The sequence below is a fragment of the Salvelinus fontinalis genome, chromosome 3 (genome assembly GCF_029448725.1).
Source record: "Salvelinus fontinalis isolate EN_2023a chromosome 3, ASM2944872v1, whole genome shotgun sequence".
In the NCBI taxonomy this organism is placed as follows: domain Eukaryota; kingdom Metazoa; phylum Chordata; class Actinopteri; order Salmoniformes; family Salmonidae; genus Salvelinus; species Salvelinus fontinalis.
Window position 1 is genome coordinate 51,165,220 of NC_074667.1, and position 20,123 is coordinate 51,185,342.

The 20,123-nt window shown below is 39.6% G+C and overlaps 1 protein-coding gene across 4 annotated transcripts in view; it reads right to left on the reverse strand.

Moving 5' to 3' along the window:
* LOC129851070 (cadherin-4-like) overlaps positions 1 to 20,123 on the reverse strand; it is a 450,252-nt gene that overhangs the window by 244,017 nt on the left and 186,112 nt on the right. For 3 of the 4 annotated variants that reach the window (XM_055917261.1, XM_055917259.1, XM_055917258.1), the window contains exon 3: positions 19,472 to 19,495. The exons of the other annotated variant lie outside the window; for it this stretch is intronic. In XM_055917261.1, the coding sequence (XP_055773236.1) occupies positions 19,472 to 19,495 (24 nt within the window). The remainder of the gene's footprint in view (positions 1 to 19,471; positions 19,496 to 20,123) is intronic. 4 annotated transcript variants of the gene reach the window in all.

Sequence of the window (20,123 nt, forward strand, 5' to 3'; positions counted from 1 at the left end):
GACATTTCTCAGCCCATTAGCTGCTCTTTCATGCCAAACATCTACTCAAAGCTACACTGAGAGAGCAGCACTTTCAAGGCAACACTAGATATTTCTGCTGAGGAGCTGATGAAAGCTGATGAAAGTTTCTGTGGATTCAAATGATTTTACATTGCTCTCAAGGATAGATACAGAATTAATCAGGGAGCCTAGAGGAAAATCACATTTAATCTCGACACAGTACTGTTCCAATCTGAGAATGGATAGTTTATGTATTGCATTAGCCCTGTGAAAGGATATTTGCAGTGGTCAATTTCCCATGCATTCCTCTCCAAATGAAAGTAAATGACTGAAAAATGTCTGATGTATCTACAAAATACTTTATAATACTACTTTATAAATGAATATGAAGCATTCAGAGAACATAAAGGGACTGAGATGGGAAGAAATGTAGCCTCTCAGCTGTTTTGTTTTGCACTAAGCAATATATGGCTCCATGTTCTATGTGTTTACTGATGTTGTTTGCTCACCCATTCGGTTCTGACAGAGTTAAGGCAGTTTCCAGTGCAGATGATGGGGCTGAACCATTTGCTCGGCTGCCAGAAAAAACATTATCAATCCGGAGACTACAGATTAAGGCACTAAAATCAGCCAGGCTCAACATTTTCTCTTAACACAATTACACCTAGGAGTCCTGGTACAGCCAATTAAGCAGAGAGAGAAAGCTCCCAGCCACTTGACAATGAGTAGGGTGTCCACCCACTCTGCCCAGGGTGGGTGAAAATGCGCTTTGATGGTGACATTTCACTTCCTTATGTTTTAAAATACATTTTACCAAGACAGATGATTCTTAACCTGTCTGGCTCTGGCATTCGGCTTGCGGAACTCCTCCCACATTCCACTGAAAAGGCAGAGCGCGAAATTCAAAAGATATTTTTTTGAAATATTTAACTTTCACACATTAACAAGTCCAATACAGCAAATGAAAGATACACATCTTGTGAATCCAGTCAACATGTCCGATTTGAATAATGTTTTACAGCGAAAACACCACGTATATTTATGTTAGCTCACCACCAAATACAAAAAAGGACAGACATTTTTCACAGCACAGGTAGCATGCACAAAGCCAACCTAACTAACCAAGAACCAACCAAACCAACCAAGAAACAACAGATGACAGTCTTATAACATGTTATACAATAAATCTATGTTTTGTTCGAAAAATTTGCATATTTGAGGTATAAATCAGTTTTACATTGCAGCTACAATCACAACTACCGTCAGAAATAGAACCGAAGCAGCCAGAGTAATTACAGACACCAACGTCAAATACCTAAATACTCATCATAAAACATTTCTGAAAAATCGATGGTGTACAGCAAATTAAAGACAAACATCTTGTGAATCCAGCTAAGTATTCCAATTTTTTAAGTGTTTTACAGCGAAAACACAATATAGCATTATATTAGCTTACTACAATAGCCTACCACACTACCGCATTCATTCATCAAGGCACGTTAGCGATAGCAATAGGAACGTTAGCGATAGCGAATAAACCAGCAAGATATATAATTTTTGACTAACCTTGATAAGCTTCATCAGATGACAGTCCTATAACATCAGGTTATACATACACTTATGTTTTGTTCGAAAATTTGCATATTTAGAGCTGAAATCAGTGGTTATACATTGTGCTAACGTAGCATCTTTTTCCCACAACGTCCGGATATTTTTCTGACACTTTTTCTGACACACATATTCTGACCAAATAACTATTCATAAACATAACTAAAAAATACATGTTGTATAGGAAATGATAGATACACTAGTTCTTAATGCAATCGCCGTGTTTGAATTCCAAAAATAACTTCATTACGACATCCAGCTTAGGTATAGCGAGAGAGTACCCCAAATCTGGGAGCAAACGACTAGTACAACATGTTCGACAGATATATGAAATAGCATCATAAAATGGGTCCTACTTTTGATGATCTTTCATCAGAATGTTGCACAAGGGGTCCTTTGTCGGGAACAATCGTTGTTTGGATTTAGAACGGCCTTTTTCCCTCTCGATTTAGCAAGCACACTTGCCAAGTGGCGCGAATCTCTCCATCGTCAACAAACTCAGAGAACGGAACACATGGCAAAACTCCCGAAAAAATTTCAATAATCTGATTAAACTATATTGAAAAAACATACTTTACGATGATATTGTCACATGTATCAAATAAAATCAAAGCCGGAGATATTAGTCGTCCATAACGACAGCTTATCAGAAGGCAAATCCAGGTCCCTTCTCGCGCGCTCCAGAAATCAGGAAACTGGTGACACGTCATGCCGAGAGCTATTATTCGACACCAGATCAAGTTACACACTCCATTTCTTCTCTCACTGCCTGTTGACATCTAGTGGAAGACGTATGAAGTGCATCTAAACTTTTAAATATCCAGGACTTTAATCGGCAGGCCCTAGAACAGTGCATCGATTTCAGATTTTCCACTTCCTGTCAGGAAGTTTGCTGCAAAAGGAGTTCTGTTTTACTCACAGATATAATTCAAACGGTCTTAGAAACTAGAGAGTGTTTTCTATCCAATAGTAATAATAATATGCATATTGTACGAGCAAGAATTGAGTACGAGGCCGTTTAAATTGGGCACGATTTTCCCCCAAAGTGAAAACAGCGCCCTCTGTCCTCAACAGGTTAATGTTTTGAATCGTTCAGTGGGGCCTAACGTATCTTTAACATTATATCCAAAAAGTCAGATTTCATAATCTAATACATCCGATAATAAACACAAAGCTCTGTTGACAGAGTGGTGCGGCTTAATCGCAGAGGATTTGAGGATTTAACATTTTGTGGTCGTCGTCTTCCAAGTTGTTTCCGCAGGTCACTAATAGCATGACACGAGCTGAATTAAATGTACAAGGTTTTGAAAATAAAAAGCTTGGGGTACAGTACGATCAGTGCTCCGTTGACCTTTCACAGAGATATGTTTGTTTTTGGGAGAAGTCTTTGATAAAGAACAGGAACTTCGCATTAATATGAACAGCATATACAAAAACATGAAAATACTACATTTCATGTCTCAAAATCAATATCTATCTTAACCCTATATTGTTTTATGTCCTCCAGATTTGAGAAGAATGATGAGGAGTTCAATGGTAAGCCTGTCCGGTAGCCTTAATTTTCACACAGCATCCAAGCTAGCTGACATAATACAATTTTCCTGATTTATGAAAATGTTTTTTTCTCCTGCCTCAATTAATTTAGTAGCCAAAATTTTTACCATCCTACAGGGGTAAAAAAAGCCAATACATTTTGAGGGAATTATGATAGAGGCATGACATTTGGACCATTGATCAAAATATGCATTTTTGATTGGACACCCTACACTGAGGGTGCTATCTGGCACCCCAGAACAGGAGGCTGAAATGGCCTCAGTGAGGACAGGGTGAAGAGGAAGGGGGTGGCTGTAACACAGAGGTGAACCATCAGGACTAGGGATTTATAAAAATGTACTGTTAATTACATTTCATTTTAATTTCTATTTCATCTTTACAATAATTGTACACATTTTCTGATTTAACTTCTTGTGGCTGCAAGCCCGACGTCGGTACACTTATGACAACAGCCAGCTCAAGTGCAGGGCGCGAAATTCTAAATATATATTTTTTAAATATTTAACTTTCACACATTAATAAGTCCAATACAGCATATGAAAGGTACACATCTTGTAAATCCAGCCAACATGTCCGATTTTTAAAATGTTTTACAGCGAAAGCACCACGTATATTTATGTTAGCTCACCACCAAATACAAAAAAGGACAGACATTTTTCACAGCACAGGTAGCATGCACAAAGCCAACCTAACTAACCAAGAACCAACCAACCAAACTAACCAACAAACAACTTCATCAGATGACAGTCTTATAACATGTTATTCAATAAATCTATGTTTTGTTCAAAAAATGTGCATATTTCAGGCATAAATCATAGTTTACGTTGCAGCTACAATCAGAAATTGCACCGAAAGCAGACAGAATAATTACAGACACCAACGCCAAATAACTAAATACTCATCATAAAACATTTCTGAAAAATACATAGTGTACAGCAATTGAAAGACAGGCATCTTGTGATTCCAGACAATATTTCCGATTTATCAAGTGTTTTACAGCGAAAACACAATATAGCGTTATATTAGCTTACCACAATAGCCAAAAACACAAGCAATTTCTTAGTAGCAAAAGTAAGAAATCGTAACAAACAAGCAAAAGATATATAATTTTTGACTAACCTTGATTTTCTTTCTCAGATGACAGTCCTATAACATCAGGTTATACATACACTTATGTTTTGTTCGAAAATGTGCATATTTAGAGCTGAAATCAATGGTTACACATTGTGCTAACTTAGCTACTTTTTCCCACAACGTCCGGATATTTTCCTGACACTTTTTCTGACACACATATTCTGACCAAATAGCTATTCATAAACATAACTAAAAAATACATGTTGTATAGGAAATGATAGATCCATTAATTCTTAATGAAATCGCAGTGTTAGAATTCTAAAAATAACTTCATTACGATATGCAGCTTCGGTATAGCTAGAGTACCCAAACGTTGGCCGCCCACGACCAGTTCACATGTACAACAGATAGATGAAATAGCATCATAAAATGTTTCTTACTTTTGCTGATCTTTCATCAGAATGTTGGACAAGGTGTCCTTTGTCCAGAACAATCGTTGTTTGGATTTAGAATGGCAACTTTCCCTCTTGATTTAGCACGCGCACTAGCCAAGTGGCACGGATCTCTCCATCGTCAACAAAGTCAGAGAACGGAACACGGCAAAACTCGGGAAAAAATTTAAATAATCTGATTAAACTATATTGAAAAAACATACTTTACGATGATATGGTCACATGTATCAAATAAAATCAAAGCCGGAGATAGTAGTCATCCATAACGGCAGCTAAACAGAAGGCAATCCCACTGTCCACCTGGCGCTCCCCAGAGTACCGGAAATGAGGGACACGTCATACAAAGAGCCTGTATTCCACTTCAGACCAAGATAAACATGAAATTTCTTCTCTCACAGCCTCTTGACATCAAGGGGAAGGTCTATGAAGTGCACGTAGACTCTTACGTATCACGCCCATTTATAGGCAGGAAGAAGAACAGAGCCTTGATTTCAGACTTTCCACTTCCTGGTCAGGAAGTTTGTGCCAAATGAGTTCTGTTTGACTCACAGATATAATTCAAACGGTTTTAGAAACTAGAGAGTGTTTTCTATCCAATAGTAATAATAATATGCAAATTGTACGAGCAAGAATTGAGTACGAGGCCGTTTGAAATGGGCACCTTTAATCAGAGCTACTCAATACTGCCCCTGCAGCCATAAAAAGTTAATCTCTTCAGTTTGTGTTGGAAAGAGAAGGGGTTATTAATACTGAATAGAAAAAAATATCCAATCAGAATATTCTTTGGTGGTCCCTGAGTACAAAAATCCAGCTGCCTCCAGAGTGGCGCAGTGGTCTAAGGCACAGCATCGCAGTGCTAGCTGTGCCACTAGAGATTCTGGTTTTGAGTCCAGGCTCTGCCGTGACCGGGAGAGGGTGGTGCACAATTGGCCCAGCGTTGTCCGGGTTAGGGGAGGGTTTGGCCGGCAGGGATGTCATTGTCCCATTGTGTACTAGTGACTCCTGTGATGGCCCAGGCACAGTGCACGCTGACACGATTTCCAGGTGTATGGTGTTTCCTCCGGGTTAAATGGGCATTGTGTCAAGAAGCAGTGCGGCTTGGTTGGTTTGTGTTTTGGAGGACGCACGGCTCTCGGCCTTCGCCTCTCCCGTCCGTACGGGAGTCGCATCAATGAGACAAGACTGTAACTACCAATTGGATACCATGGAAAAGGGGTAACAAAATAAATTGGGTACAAAAGGCCTCTGCCATTTAACTGATTTAAAACATAACTTTGGAGTGACAATGGAATGAACCAATTAGATTTTTACTTGTAACGGGTGGGACCATTTAAAAAAGAAAAGTGACGACATGTCACTACCGAGGGGGTGGATCAGCTTTAATATTGCGTATAGATTGTAGCTTCCATCAATGTAATTGCCTGCATCATTTTCAATCCCCTATATATTTTTGGGGTAAATATATATATTTATATATACACTGCTCAAAAAAATAAAGGGAACACTTATACAACACAATGTAACTCCAAGTCAATCACACTTCTGTGAAATCAAACTGTCCACTTAGGAAGCAACACTGATTGACAATAAATTTCACATGCTGTTGTGCAAATGGAATAGACAAAAGGTGGAAATTATAGACAATTAGCAAGACACCCCCCAAAACAGGAGTGATTCTGCAGGTGGTGACCACAGACCACTTCTCAGTTCCTATGCTTCCTGGCTGATGTTTTGGTCACTTTTGAATGCTGGCGGTGCTCTCACTCTAGTGGTAGCATGAGACGGAGTCTACAACCCACACAAGTGGCTCAGGTAGTGCAGTTCATCCAGGATGGCACATCAATGCGAACTGTGGCAAAAAGGTTTGCTGTGTCTGTCAGCGTAGTGTCCAGAGCATGCAGGCGCTACCAGGAGACAGGCCAGTACATCAGGAGATGTGGAGGAGGCCGTAGGAGGGCAACAACCCAGCAGCAGGACCGCTACCTCCGCCTTTGTGCAAGGAGGTGCACTGCCAGAGCCCTGCAAAATGACCTCCAGCAGGCCACAAATGTGCATGTCAGCATATGGTCTCACAAGGGGTCTGAGGATCTCATCTCGGTACCTAATGGCAGTCAGGCTACCTCTGGCGAGCACATGGAGGGCTGTGTGGCCCCACAAAGAAATGCCACCCCACACCATGACTGACCCATCGCCAAACCGGTCATGCTGGAGGATGTTGCAGGCAGCAGAACGTTCTCCACGGCGTCTCCAGACTCTGTCACGTCTGTCACATGTGCTCATGTGCTCAGTGTGAACCTGCTTTCATCTGTGAAGAGCACAGGGCGCCAGTGGCGAATTTGCCAATCTTGGTGTTCTCTGGCAAATGCGAAACGTCCTGCACGGTGTTGGGCTGTAAGCACAACCCCCACCCGTGGACGTCGGGCCCTCATACCACCCTCATGGAGTCTGTTTCTGACCGTTTGAGCAGACACACACATTTGTGGCCTGCTGGGGGTAATTTTGCAGGGCTCTGGCAGTGCACCTCCTTGCACAAAGGCGGAGGTAGCGGTCCTGCTGCTGGGTTGTTGCCCTCCTACGGCCTCCTCCACGTCTCCTGATGTACTGGCCTGTCTCCTGGTAGCGCCTGCATGCTCTGGACACTACGCTGACAGACACAGCAAACCTTTTTGCCACAGTTCGCATTGATGTGCCATCCTGAATGAACTGCACTACCTGAGCCACTTGTGTGGGTTGTAGACTCCGTCTCATGCTACCACTAGAGTGAGAGCACCGCCAGCATTCAAAAGTGACCAAAACATCAGCCAGGAAGCATATTAACTGAGAAGTGGTCTGTGGTCACCACCTGCAGAATCACTCCTGTTTTGGGGGGTGTCTTGCTAATTGCCTATAATTTCCACCTTTTGTCTATTCCATTTGCACAACAGCATGTGAAATTTATTGTCAATCAGTGTTGCTTCCTTAGTGGACAGTTTGATTTCACAGAAGTGTGATTGACTTGGAGTTACATTGTGTTGTTTAAGTGTTCCCTTTATTTTTTTGAGCAGTGTATATATATACATACATACACATACCCATATATATATATATATATATATATATATATATATATATATATATATATATATATATATATATATAAACATGCATACATATACACATACATACAAATATGCATATATAAAATATATATATAAATATATTTTCCTTTATTATTCCCCGCAAACCCTACCACCCCTCCTCTAATTGGAGTAAACTAATAAACAAATCAAGTAAAAAATAAAAAAGTTGCAGCGTACTGCAGCTCAGCTTGCATGGTGCCACAGAATTCTATGGCACGTTATTTAAGTGCCAACTACTGGTACCATTAATGTTAGTTAGTGCTAGTTTGACCACCAGAGGGCATCTTTGAGAATCAACTGATAGCCTTCAATAGTGGCTATATGAGAATATATATTTTTTCTTTCTAAAAACATAGCAAATGGGACTGATTTTAAGAAATTTTGCTGAATTAATTTGGTTAATATTATGGTGTTTCTATTCCAAGAAAAATGTAAAACCCTCTGGGTTTCCATTAGGATGGAATGGAAAATATGGCGCTGTACAACGTGACGGTTGGGCGTAGGCTACACAGTACTGTGCTATTTAGCTAAAGAATCCCCATGTTGTGTGGGCACGCGGGAGACCGGGGTTCAATTCCCCGACAGGGAGGAACAAGTAGGCTATCCTTGTAAATAACAATTTATTCTTAACGGACTTGCCTAGATAAATAAAGGTTACACTAAGAGCTTAACATTTCTACACCCTCATTTTAGTCTAACCAATACCCAAAGGGAGATTCAGTGAAAATAAAAATATAATTGATTTATCAAGACCAGTCCCCATGCTTGTCTCAGAGTACCGCGAAACAGTGCTAAAATATTTATAGGCTATTGCTTCAAATCCTATTGCTTCTAACTTCAATATGTTCTTTAAATAAATAACACCTACACCACTTTTAACAGCACATTACTCAACACTAGTGAGACTCATGTCGCCTATGGTAGGCCTACAGTATATCAAAAAATATGACGTGACTCTCCGCCAATAATTACATATAGAGGATTGGAGGATTCTAAATTAAAACCAAAAGCCGCCTCATGGGTCTCCCGGTGTTGGCCGGCACGGGTATCTGTAGCAACGCATTTTGCATTGCGATGCGGTGACTTAGACAGCTGCGTCACAGGGGAGGCCCTTCCACAAAGTATCAAAATACAGAGAGGTGTTGGTAAAGGTATATTGTCCTGCTAATAGCCCATACTGGGCTATTATAATACTGTACACGGTGTTCAGGTCAGGATAACCAAATATTTATTTATTAAAGACTATCCGAAAGAATGTTGGTACTTATTATTTTGATCCAAAGCCATGAATGAGTGAGTCACTCAGCTTTAAGTAGGTGACGGGCTATATGACTGTGCCATCAACTTGATAATATGTAACAATATGTTGGAGGTTATTAATAATAATAACTTAGAACCTAACTTAGAAATACATTTGACGATAGAATTTGCCCCCTACCTTCCATCTAGTCTCCAGCTACCTGCTAGAACAGCGGGAACAGCTAGCTCGGTTGTCATGCTATGCTAGCCCGAAAATACTTTTTTCCCCCCATTGTTTTCCTATGGAGAGGCATGCCAGTCTATTTCGCCAAATATCTCCCTGTGTACATATCTTTTTTCTCAAGTCGGGTGTAACCGGTGTGAAATGGCTAGCTAGTTAGCGTGGTGAGCGCTAATAGTGTTTCAATCGGTGACGTCACTCGCTCTGAGACCCTTTGTGGAGCGATGTGTAACGATGCTTCGAGGGTGGCTGTTGTTGATGTGTGCAGAGGGTCCCTGGTTTGAGCCCAGGTAGGGGAGAGAAGAATCTTCTCTTTGTAATGATGTAAGTCTGGGCAGCGAGCTCGTTTGTCATCGATCGCTAGACCAGAAATATAAGTTTTTATTTTTTCCCTACTTTTTCATTACGCAGACATAAGCACAGTTGACACCGTCGAGGTGCGGATGTTTACTTTTTTGTTTTCCAGTTTTGTCCGATGAACAGATTGTACTGGTAAATAAAAAGGGATACATTTTTTATGGAATTCTAAGCATCACTCCAGTCAAAACAGGCTCTGCGAATGTTCAATTCCTTTAATTTGCTATGGGCTCGCGCCAGTGTTCCAGTTTAGCCAACGTTCATAAGCCGTTTTTCAGCCTTGGGTGAATTTTGACTCGTTCTATTGTCCGGCCTATAGATAGCCAGAGCGAATTGACGAAAGCACCCAAATGTCCATTGAGAAAGCACAACGACTATACCATTTAGCTAAGCTAAGAATGACGAGAATAATCAAGTCAAAAAACGTTGGGTAGTTAGATAGCCTATAGTTAATATACTGGCAAGTTTGATGTATAACTGCTAACGTTAGGTAGCTAGCTAACATAGCGGTATATACTGCTGTAATGATATGCTATGTGGTTCGTAAGGACAGCATAGCTAACAAATTGTCAGCCAACATAACATGTAAGGTAACTTATTTGAAAAGTCCCCAATTTGCAACAAATTGTTGTTGCCATCTCATTCCTTTCCATCTTCCACGCGTCATCATTCTGCTCCTGAGTGGCTCGCTTGTGGGCGTACTGGCAGGATATGGCAGCATCTTCGGTTGTGCGTCAAGAATTCTGCATACAGTAGCACGTTTGTATGAAGGTGTGGATATTCACAGGAAAATTGTTATGTTATGGAGGTAAATGTTTTTATTTTTGTCAAGAGCAAAATCTTTTTTATTTTCAATCAAAAATAATTGTTCTGAAAGCAACTTTTTTCTGACACAAAGGAAGTCCTTGGCACAATAAAGTTATTATATTCTACTCTATCCATATGTAACAGAATTGCTTCCGTCCCTCTCCTCGCCCCTACCCGGGCTCGAACCAGGGACCCTCTGCACACATCGAACAACAGCCACCCTCGAAGCATCGTTACCCATCTCTCCACAAAAGACGCAGCTTTTGCAGAGCAAGGGGAACAACTACTTCAAGGTCTCAGAGCAAGTGACGTCACCGATTGAAACGCTATTAGCGCACACCCCGCTAACTAGCTAGCCATTTCACACCGGTTACACATAGGCTTCATTAATGCCATTCTGACTTGAAGTTGATACAACAACTATGATAGCCGAGGTTCATAGATTGGTATGAAAATTAGTTCAGAACCTAACGTTTTAGCGTCCATACACAGATTGGCTACATACTGTAGCTAGCTACACATCCATAGGCATACAGTTATTTTTTATCCTCCGCTACACAATAAGAAAGTAAATAGTTAGCTATATTACTTCAGCTGCATTGCAAGGCAAGCTTACACAATTGTACATTAAATTTGCAGTAAATGCTTTAGCTGGCTAGATTCTTTACATCCACTGTTTCACAAGATGACAGCCTAATTTGCTGGTTTTCTCAGGAGTCCCTAAAACATTAAACAACACAAATTACAAATTCATTCTCCCAACACTAGCTAGCTGGCTAATGTTAGCTAGTCAGATAACTTGCTAAATAGCGCATTTTGTAAATTAACTTTGACCAAAAATATGCACAAACGTTTGTCTCTACATTAACTAACATATTCCTTTCAATTGTACATATTGTCAGCCATCTTCACCCAGGGATGGGTGGCTCGTGTCAACATTTGTCATTGGAACCACTCAATATGATTGGTCATATAAAATCCTTGGGACCCAAATGCATAATGAGTGCTCTAACTCCCCCTTGTGGTGGTCTGGAGCAATGAAGCCGTGACGCTGGGTACCTCCTAAGTCCCGTGGTGCAAGCTCGCAACTTTTAAAGGAGGAACAAGTGTATGCAGTGTGTTAGACCATTGCACCACTCAGGCGCTGTACAATATGACCTGTTGGGAGTGGGCTACAGTACTACAGTAAGAGCAAAATAATCCTAATAAAATAATAAAAACCTTCGTATAACAATAGTTTTAGTAAGTCGTGCACAATTATCAGTTTCTATTTAGGTTTATGTCGTCCATTCATTATCCGTTAGAGACACAGTAGGACCCAAAAGCATAATCAGTGCTCTAACTCCCCCTTGACCTGGTCTGGAGCAATTAAGTGGTGACGCAGGGCACCGTACTAAACCACAAATTACCTCTAAGTACCGCAGCATAATCACAAAACTTTTAGTGGAGCAACCACTGTACTTCCTGCTTTAGTTTTTGCGTGTAAGCAGGAATCAGGAGAATATAATTATGGTCTGATTTGCCAAATGGAGGGCGGGGGAGAGCTTTGTATGCATCTCTGTGTGTGGAGTAAAGGTGGTCTAGAGTTTTTTCCCTCTGGTTGCACATGTAACATGCTGGTAAAAATTTGGTAAAACTGATTTAAGTTTGCCTGCATTAAAGTCCCCGGCCACTAGGAGCACCACTTCTGGGTGAGCATTTTCTTGTTTGCTTATGGCCTTATAGAGTTGAGTGCAGTCTTAGTGCCAGCATCGGTCTGTGGTGGTAAATAGACGGCTACGAATAATACAGATGAGAACTCTCTTGGTAGATAGTGTGGTCTAAAGATTTTGTGAATAACACTTAGGCTTCTACTTCCAGCTTATACATACTATATACATTTTAGTTTACAATACAATCTAGTTTACAATTTAGTTTAAAATTTCGTTTGTTTTTAGTCCTGGCCTTCCTCTATTTCTGATGTCCATCCAGTTTGATTTCTATTTGCCATATATTTGTAACTGTGCTCATTAACAAAAGTTCTGAACCAATATACATTTTACAGACAAAGTATGTTTTACATTTGTTATCTTATTGTTATTAGTCCCACCCTTCAGCTCCATTCAACCCCTTTCATCTATCTCTTAACACCAGCCATATTGGATTTCTGTTTTCAATATATTTTTCTACTGTCCTGTGATGCTTCACTAAAGTTATGAACCTTTTTAATCTCATAGTTTCTACAGATTGTATATAAAAATATTGCTATCTGCAGTGTAAGCTCCAGGTAAGTGTTGCAATTCTTCAGCTATTCCTGGACCTGTGACCAAAAACGAGCTACATATGGACAGTACCAAAATAAAATATCTAATGACTGCCTCCTCACAGAAAAATCTGCAGAGCTGGGAAGGTTGTATCCCCCATATACGTATATAAATATATATAGCATTCTATTGGTTGCAAGAATTTTGTATAATAATTTTTGAATCCGGTGTCAATTCATAAACCATGTGCCATGGAATCGGTACATTGAAAATCTCTTCCCAACTATTTTGCAATCTGTATGGCACAGCTGTCCATATTTTGGTCCTTATATGAAACTGGTATATATTTATATTTATCACAATTTTCTTTAACCGATTTTGTTCTATAGCAGGGCCATCAGACAAGTTCCTTACTTTATCCCCCTTCCACTTGCCTCTTCCATTTTTGCGGTAATGCTGCAAATAGTTGGTGGTAATTTTGGGTAGAGCAGACATTTCCATATATTTGTGTTAGCGGCATGAGTGACATAACTCGACCAGTCCTATTTATGATATCATTTACAAAGATTATACCTTTTTTTAAACATTTTATCAATTTACTTTTTTATTTTTTATCAATTTGCATATTTGAGTTTAACCACAATATTTGTTGTATTATTTGTGCTGTCTTTTCTGGTGGATTAAACTGAAATTGCAACCAACTTTCTATGGCTTGTTTGAAAATAACGATATTTTGGAGATGATTTTGTTTTCAAATAACCGAAAGTGAGCAGTTGTAATCTGAATAAAGGGAAAAAGGCCATTCTTGAACATGAGGAGAGACATTCTTACTAATTTGCTAGAGAACCAATTCAGATTTAAGTATAACTTGTGTATGCCTTTAGTGAGACGTCTAATGCTTTAATGTTTAATCATTTCTACCCTCCAAATTCATATTCATTATATAAATATGCCCTTTTAATTTTGTCTAGCTTGCCATTCCAAATCAAATCGAATATGTTTTGCTTACATAATTAAAAATACAGGTCGCTAGGTGTAGGCATAACCTTTAGAAAATTGTGATATGACTAAATAGTTAATCAGGGTGATTTGTCCACAAATAGACAGGTATTTTCCTTTCCATGAGAGCAAGATCTTATCTATTTTTGCTAACTTTCTATTAACATTTATTGGAGTGAGATCATTTCTTTATTTCAGGAAATGTATACCGAGTATGTCCACATCCCTGTCAGCCCATGTTATTGATAAATTAAATGGTAACGTAAAAGTTGTATTTTTTTGTGATCCAATACGTAATATAGTACACTTATGATAATTTGGTTTTGATCCAGAGAGGTTAGAAAAAGTATCTAGATCCTCTATGAGGCTGTGGAGGGATTCTAATTGTGGATTTAAAAGAAAACTTGAATCATCAGTGAACAATGACACCTTTGAGCTCTGGATTTCTAATCCCTTAATATTATTGCTGGATCTGATTTTAACAACTAACATTTTGATGGCAATAATAAATAGATATGCCAATAGTGGACAACCTTGTTTTACTACTCTTGACAGTTTAAAACTTTCTGAGATGGAGCCATTATTTACTATTTTACACCTAGAGTTACTATACATAACTTTAACCCATTTTATAAGAGATTCCCCAAAATTGAAATATTCTAGACATTTATATATGAACTCCAGTCGTACTTTATCAAAGGCCTTTTCAAAGTCAGCTATGAATAGCAGGCCTGGATTCCCAGATATTTCATAGTGTTCTATTGTTTCCAGAACTTGTCATATATTATCTCCAATGTATCATTCATGTAAAAAACCTGTCTGCTTAGGATGAATAATATCTGACAAAACATTTTTAATTCTATGCGCTAAGCATTTAGCTATAATTTTTGCATCACAACACTGAAGTGTAAGAGGCCTCCATTTTTTTAATGGACTGGATCTTTATATTTACCACTTGGAGAGCGCAATAGTTAATTAATTCAGAATAGCAGCAAATACAGTAGTTGGCGGTGATACACTAATAGGTTGAAGAAGAAGAAGAAAATGATGAAGAAGACGAAGACGAAGATGAATCGCAAGAGAAAATAATCAGTGTCACTAGCAGTAGTTTTCTCACGCTAACACTAGTAATGTTAGCTAGCTTGTATTGTAGTAGTGTGACAATGGTGACTAGCATGTGTTGTAGTAGTCTGACAATGTTAGCTAGCTTGTGTTGTAGTAGAGTAACAATAGCGACAGGCGGCTGCAGCAGCTGTTATCTAGTTTAAGGTGGATGTGGTTGCTAATTTGTTAGCATCATCCTTTTCAAGATTAACTTTCAAACTCTCTTTTCAAATTATCATAATGGAGTGACTGGGCTGCTTATTCTCTAACATTTTTGATGCTGTGTGTGACTGCTGTAGTCTGTCTATCACCCATGTCTGTGTTTGACCAAAATTGGCTCTTCTGTCCTTTCAGCACCATGATCCTGTCAACTTTGATGTGACACTGTTGTTGTCACTATTGGTGATAGTGTGATATTGGGATAGTGGCTGCCATAAGTTGTGTAAACTGTGCATTATTTTATGCTGTGTGTCATGTTGTGTTCATGCCTGTCTCTGTGTGTGCGGGAGCCCAAAACACGGCCAGGCCTGTTTGATTCATTCATAATGTCATCAAAAAGTATTGCTCCTCCTTCACTAGAACTCGGACACATTAAGTGATGCTATGTTTTATGTTATTGTCTTAATTCTTTTGTTTGACACAACGTATTGGAAGATTTTTGGTCTCTCTGAAGGCCTAAGTCCTATAGTCACTGACACTGACACATTCAATCAAGCGTACCAATCACATGCATTCACACCCGGTCAGCAGTGTGTGGTAGGCCATGTGCTTTAGTCAGTATAGATAGTGATAAGCAGGGTCGCTCTCTTCCTCTCCCCCCGCTGCCTCCTAGCAGCAGTGTACAAAGGGCCAAGGGCACAGAGACCTTGGCCTAACTCTATCTCCTCTCACTCTTTCATCTGCCTTTCACTCCTTCCCTTTTATTACTTATTTCATACCTCTCTCTCTCTGAAATACAGTATCATTCAAATTATTTGATAGGTGATAGGTGACGGAAAGGCAAGAGGGAAATCATGCCCTATTCCCTCTGTCTTCCTCCCCCTCTCAGAGATCACATAGCTGCTCTCTCTGCTCTGTCCTTCTATGGACCATGTGGAGATGAAATGAAGCCCATTATAGTTAGTTGTATGAAGACAAAGAGACATTGGGCAGGAGATCCAGCAGGCTGCTGTAAAGACGAAATCATTAGAGACAAAGGGGGCCAATTGGCTAAATAGGGCAGAGTGAATATATCCTGTACACAGTGCTTGACTTGGGCTGGAGCTGTCCAGAGCGGCATACCAGCACATCCAATTTTTGGGGAACTGCGCAGCTCTATAAAACAAAGTAGCCTGTGGCCGGACTGGATTCTCACACAGTGTCAAAAAAAGATTGATCAAAGCGGAATGAAGATGGGATCTGTATTTAATAGCTATGGAGAGTTGACATTTATATCCTGATTCCGCTAGTCTGTGAATCCGGTGTATGGGTGCCTGTAGATTTTGAGTTTGAGAATGCGCACATTGAGAATGTGCCATGCCTGAATGAGCAAGTTGTCGAATGAGGGTTCTTATGGTCATGAAAATGTCATCCTGTTCAGCAAGTTCATGTTAAATACATAGTGCAAATTCAAATTTTTATAATATTTGTCTTTATACATTCTTCTATAATATTACGCTTATTTATTAAATATAAGGCATACCATTTCATTGCCTAATAAGCTATACTGTACCACCTTATTGTATTCCAACAATGGGATTTACATAGGCTTTTAGCGAACTCATAAAAATCCGTCAGTGATATTGAAGCGATATTGTTCGACCTTAAAATATGATAACTGTGCAACAGAACAGATGAACAGGAATGACACCTACTAAACTATGATTCCAGTCTTCTGATTCGCTGGATCATACCTCAATAACCCAGCACCCAGCATCAATAACCCAGCAGTTTTTAAAGAAAACAACCCGACTAAGTAACCCAACGCCTGCAAACCAGCAGTTGGGTCAAGCAAACAACCCAACATGTTTTAGAGTGTACTGGGTGTGCAGGCTTTTGTCCAAGCTCCGCTCTAACACCACATTGCAGTCTAAACATCAGCTGCTCAACAGAACCTTGATAAGCAGACTCTGTGTGTTTCAGGGCTGGATCAAAAGCCAGTAGCTCTCCAGATGGATGGTTGACCACTTGTTTTATACAGTAGCCTAACAGTGCAGTTATTCTACTTTGTGCGGGGTGAAGTGCCTTGATTAACCTGTTGGGGATGGGGGCGCTGTTTAGACTACTTATGCTAATTTGGCTAATTTTTTAAACGGCTTCCCACAAAATCCTTGATCGTACAATATGCATATTATTATTATTATTGGATAGAAAACAGTCTATAGTTTCTATAGGAGTTGAAATTTTGTCTCTAAGTGGAACAGAGCCCATTCTACAGCAATTTCCCTGACATGGAGTCAGATTTGAGAAATGTTGGCCACTGTTCTGAAGTCATTTAAAAGGGCACTGTCGTTGCTATGACTATACGGACACTTCTTACGTCTTCCCCTGGATGCCTTTACGTGATGACGATTCCAACGGGGTCGATTGCGCGTTCACAGGCCCTACAAATGAAAAAACCCTGAAGCTAGTCATTCTTTGGGAGCTGCGTCATGAGCCAAGAGGACACCGGCGCGCACTTGTTCCAAGCGTTAGTTTAGCCTGTTATATTTCTCCGGTCATCTTTTCACTCGTTATAGGAGTTAAAAACATCATAAGGTAGTTAATTTAAAGCGTTTTATAGCAATTTATATCCGTTTAGTGCGATTTTGGGACATTTATTTTTGCAACGATGTGAAAAGTTGGGCACGCTTTTCAGTTCATCCCGAACGCAGTTGACATTTCCACATGGCAAGAGGACAGCTTTCCACCAAAAGACGATTTCTCCCAAGAAAGGATCCTTTGCCCAAGATACTGATGGAAGAACAGCTCAAGGTAGGACATTTTTATTATGATAAATCGTGTTTCTGTCGAAACATTTTAGTGGCTTAGGACGCCATGTTTTTTGACGTAGCTTCGCTTGGCGCAAACTGTATTGAAAAGTAAGGATAAATTAAAAAATGTAATAACGCAATTGTATTAAGAATTAAATTGTCTATCAATCCCTGTCCACCCTGTATTTTTTAGTCACGTTTATGAGTATTTATGTATAAGAGTAGATCACTGTCTAAGTGGCGCAAGGACATTTTCTGACCAACTGAGCTACATTTCACATTGTCTAACCATGATTTTGGGGGCTAAATATAAACATTTTCGATCAAACTGTATATGCATGTTGTAATGTGATGTTACAGGAGTGTCATCGGAAGAATTCTGAGAAGGTTAGTGAAAAAATTAATATCTTTTGGCGATGTTGACTTTTATCGCTCACTTTGGCTAGAATCAATGCTGGGCTGCTAATTGCTATGTGCTAAGCTAATATAACGATTTATTGTGTTTTCGCTGTAAGACACTTAGAAAATCTGAAATATTGTCTGTATTCACAGGATCTGTGTCTTTCGATTCGTGTATGCTGTGTATTTTTACGAAATGTTTGATGATTAGTAGTTAGGTAAACACGTTGCTCATTGTAATTATTCTAGTCCATTTGTGATGGTGGGTGCAATTGTAAACTATGAAGTCTACCTGAAATATGCACTTTTTTCTAACAAAACCTATCCCATACCATAAATATGTTATCAGACTGTCATCTAATGAGTTTTTTTGTTGGTTAGGGGCTATAAATATCTTAGTTTAGCCGAATTGGTGATGGCTACTGGTGTTGGTGGACAAATAAAAGATGGTGGATTATGCTAATGTGTTTTTAGGTAATAGATGTACATCTTTACATATTGTGTCTTCCCTGTAAAACATTTTAAAAATCGGAAATGTTGACTGGATTCACAAGATCTGTGTCTTTCATTAGCTGTATTGGACTTTAATGTGTGAAAGTTAAATATTTTAAAAAAATATTTTTTTTGAATTTCGCGGCACTGGTTTTTCAGTGGGGGGGGGGGGGGGTGTGCCGCTAGCGCCACGCTGATCCTAGACAGGTTAAAGGCACAACGGCAGGAGATAGCAGGCCTAAATGGGATCAGAGACCAACCGCCTTCTAGTTTCAATACCACATTTATGTAACTTTTTCATGTAGGCTACATAGAGACGCCACCAATTATTGGTCATTGAAATTTGGTTAGAAGTCATGGAAAAGCCATGAAATTCCATCTGTCAAAATGTGTATGAACCCTTAACAGTGAATAATCGGAGATCTCTATAGCTTATTGTTATTTGTGAATTTCTGTGAACATGGTCAAATGGGACCGACTTGAAAAAAGACAGCTCCCGCACCTCTTTCATCCTAAGTCAAACACTGCCTGTACATGCAAGGAAAATATGCCAAATTCAAACTCTGATCGGCCACATCGGTCCAGCGCTGCTGTTTTGGTAATTACATTTGGTTTATTTTTTTCCCTTTTCAAAATTGATGTAACATGAAATGTGATGAAGAGGAAAATGGCTTCCTGTTGATGCAAATTAAGTTCTGTGCTCATGGCATCAAACTCCCCCTGAGACAAACACCTGAAAACAGCTCTTTACACATCCACAAAAACATCTCCAATCTGGCGCAGTCAAATCAGCCATTTCTAAATCAGGGAAACGTGCCTCTGCAGTACTTACCACGTTCACTCGATAGGCTGGTGTCTGTCAGGGAGAGAGAAGAGAGAGATGAAGGGAGAGAGAGAATACAACAATTAGAACACAACATGCTAGCTATCAAGCTGCCATACAAACTTGTGTCATTGTTGAACAACAGAGAGTGGTTAAGGAAACAGAAACAACAGACAAATCACATATCACACAGAATGGAAACCAGAACCAACAAGGACACATCCTGCTTAGTAAGTTGCTGAGCAGTCATCTATCCTTTCTATCATGAGGAAAGAAAAAGACGTCCACACACTGTCATTCTCTTAAAATAAAAAGCACACACTCTTGAGGTTTGGGTGACATAAGAACATGGAGCTATTGGAGCTCACTTCAAATAAACATGGAGCTCACTTCAAATAAAGAGCGCAATGTGCATACATTATGGTATGTTGTGTACTGCACACACTGCAATTCAACTGGAACAGTTTTCCTTACACTCCTTTTTCTTTACATTGCCTTGAGCACTTAGATCCATCAACTTGAATGGACCCCAGTTGTTGTGATGTTTATAATGCGATATTGGTCTCGCAATGAAACGCAGTGAATTCCAAGACACGCTACATTTATGTATATCTTTAACCTGTTGAGGCTGGGGGCGCTGTTGTCACTATTTATGCTAATC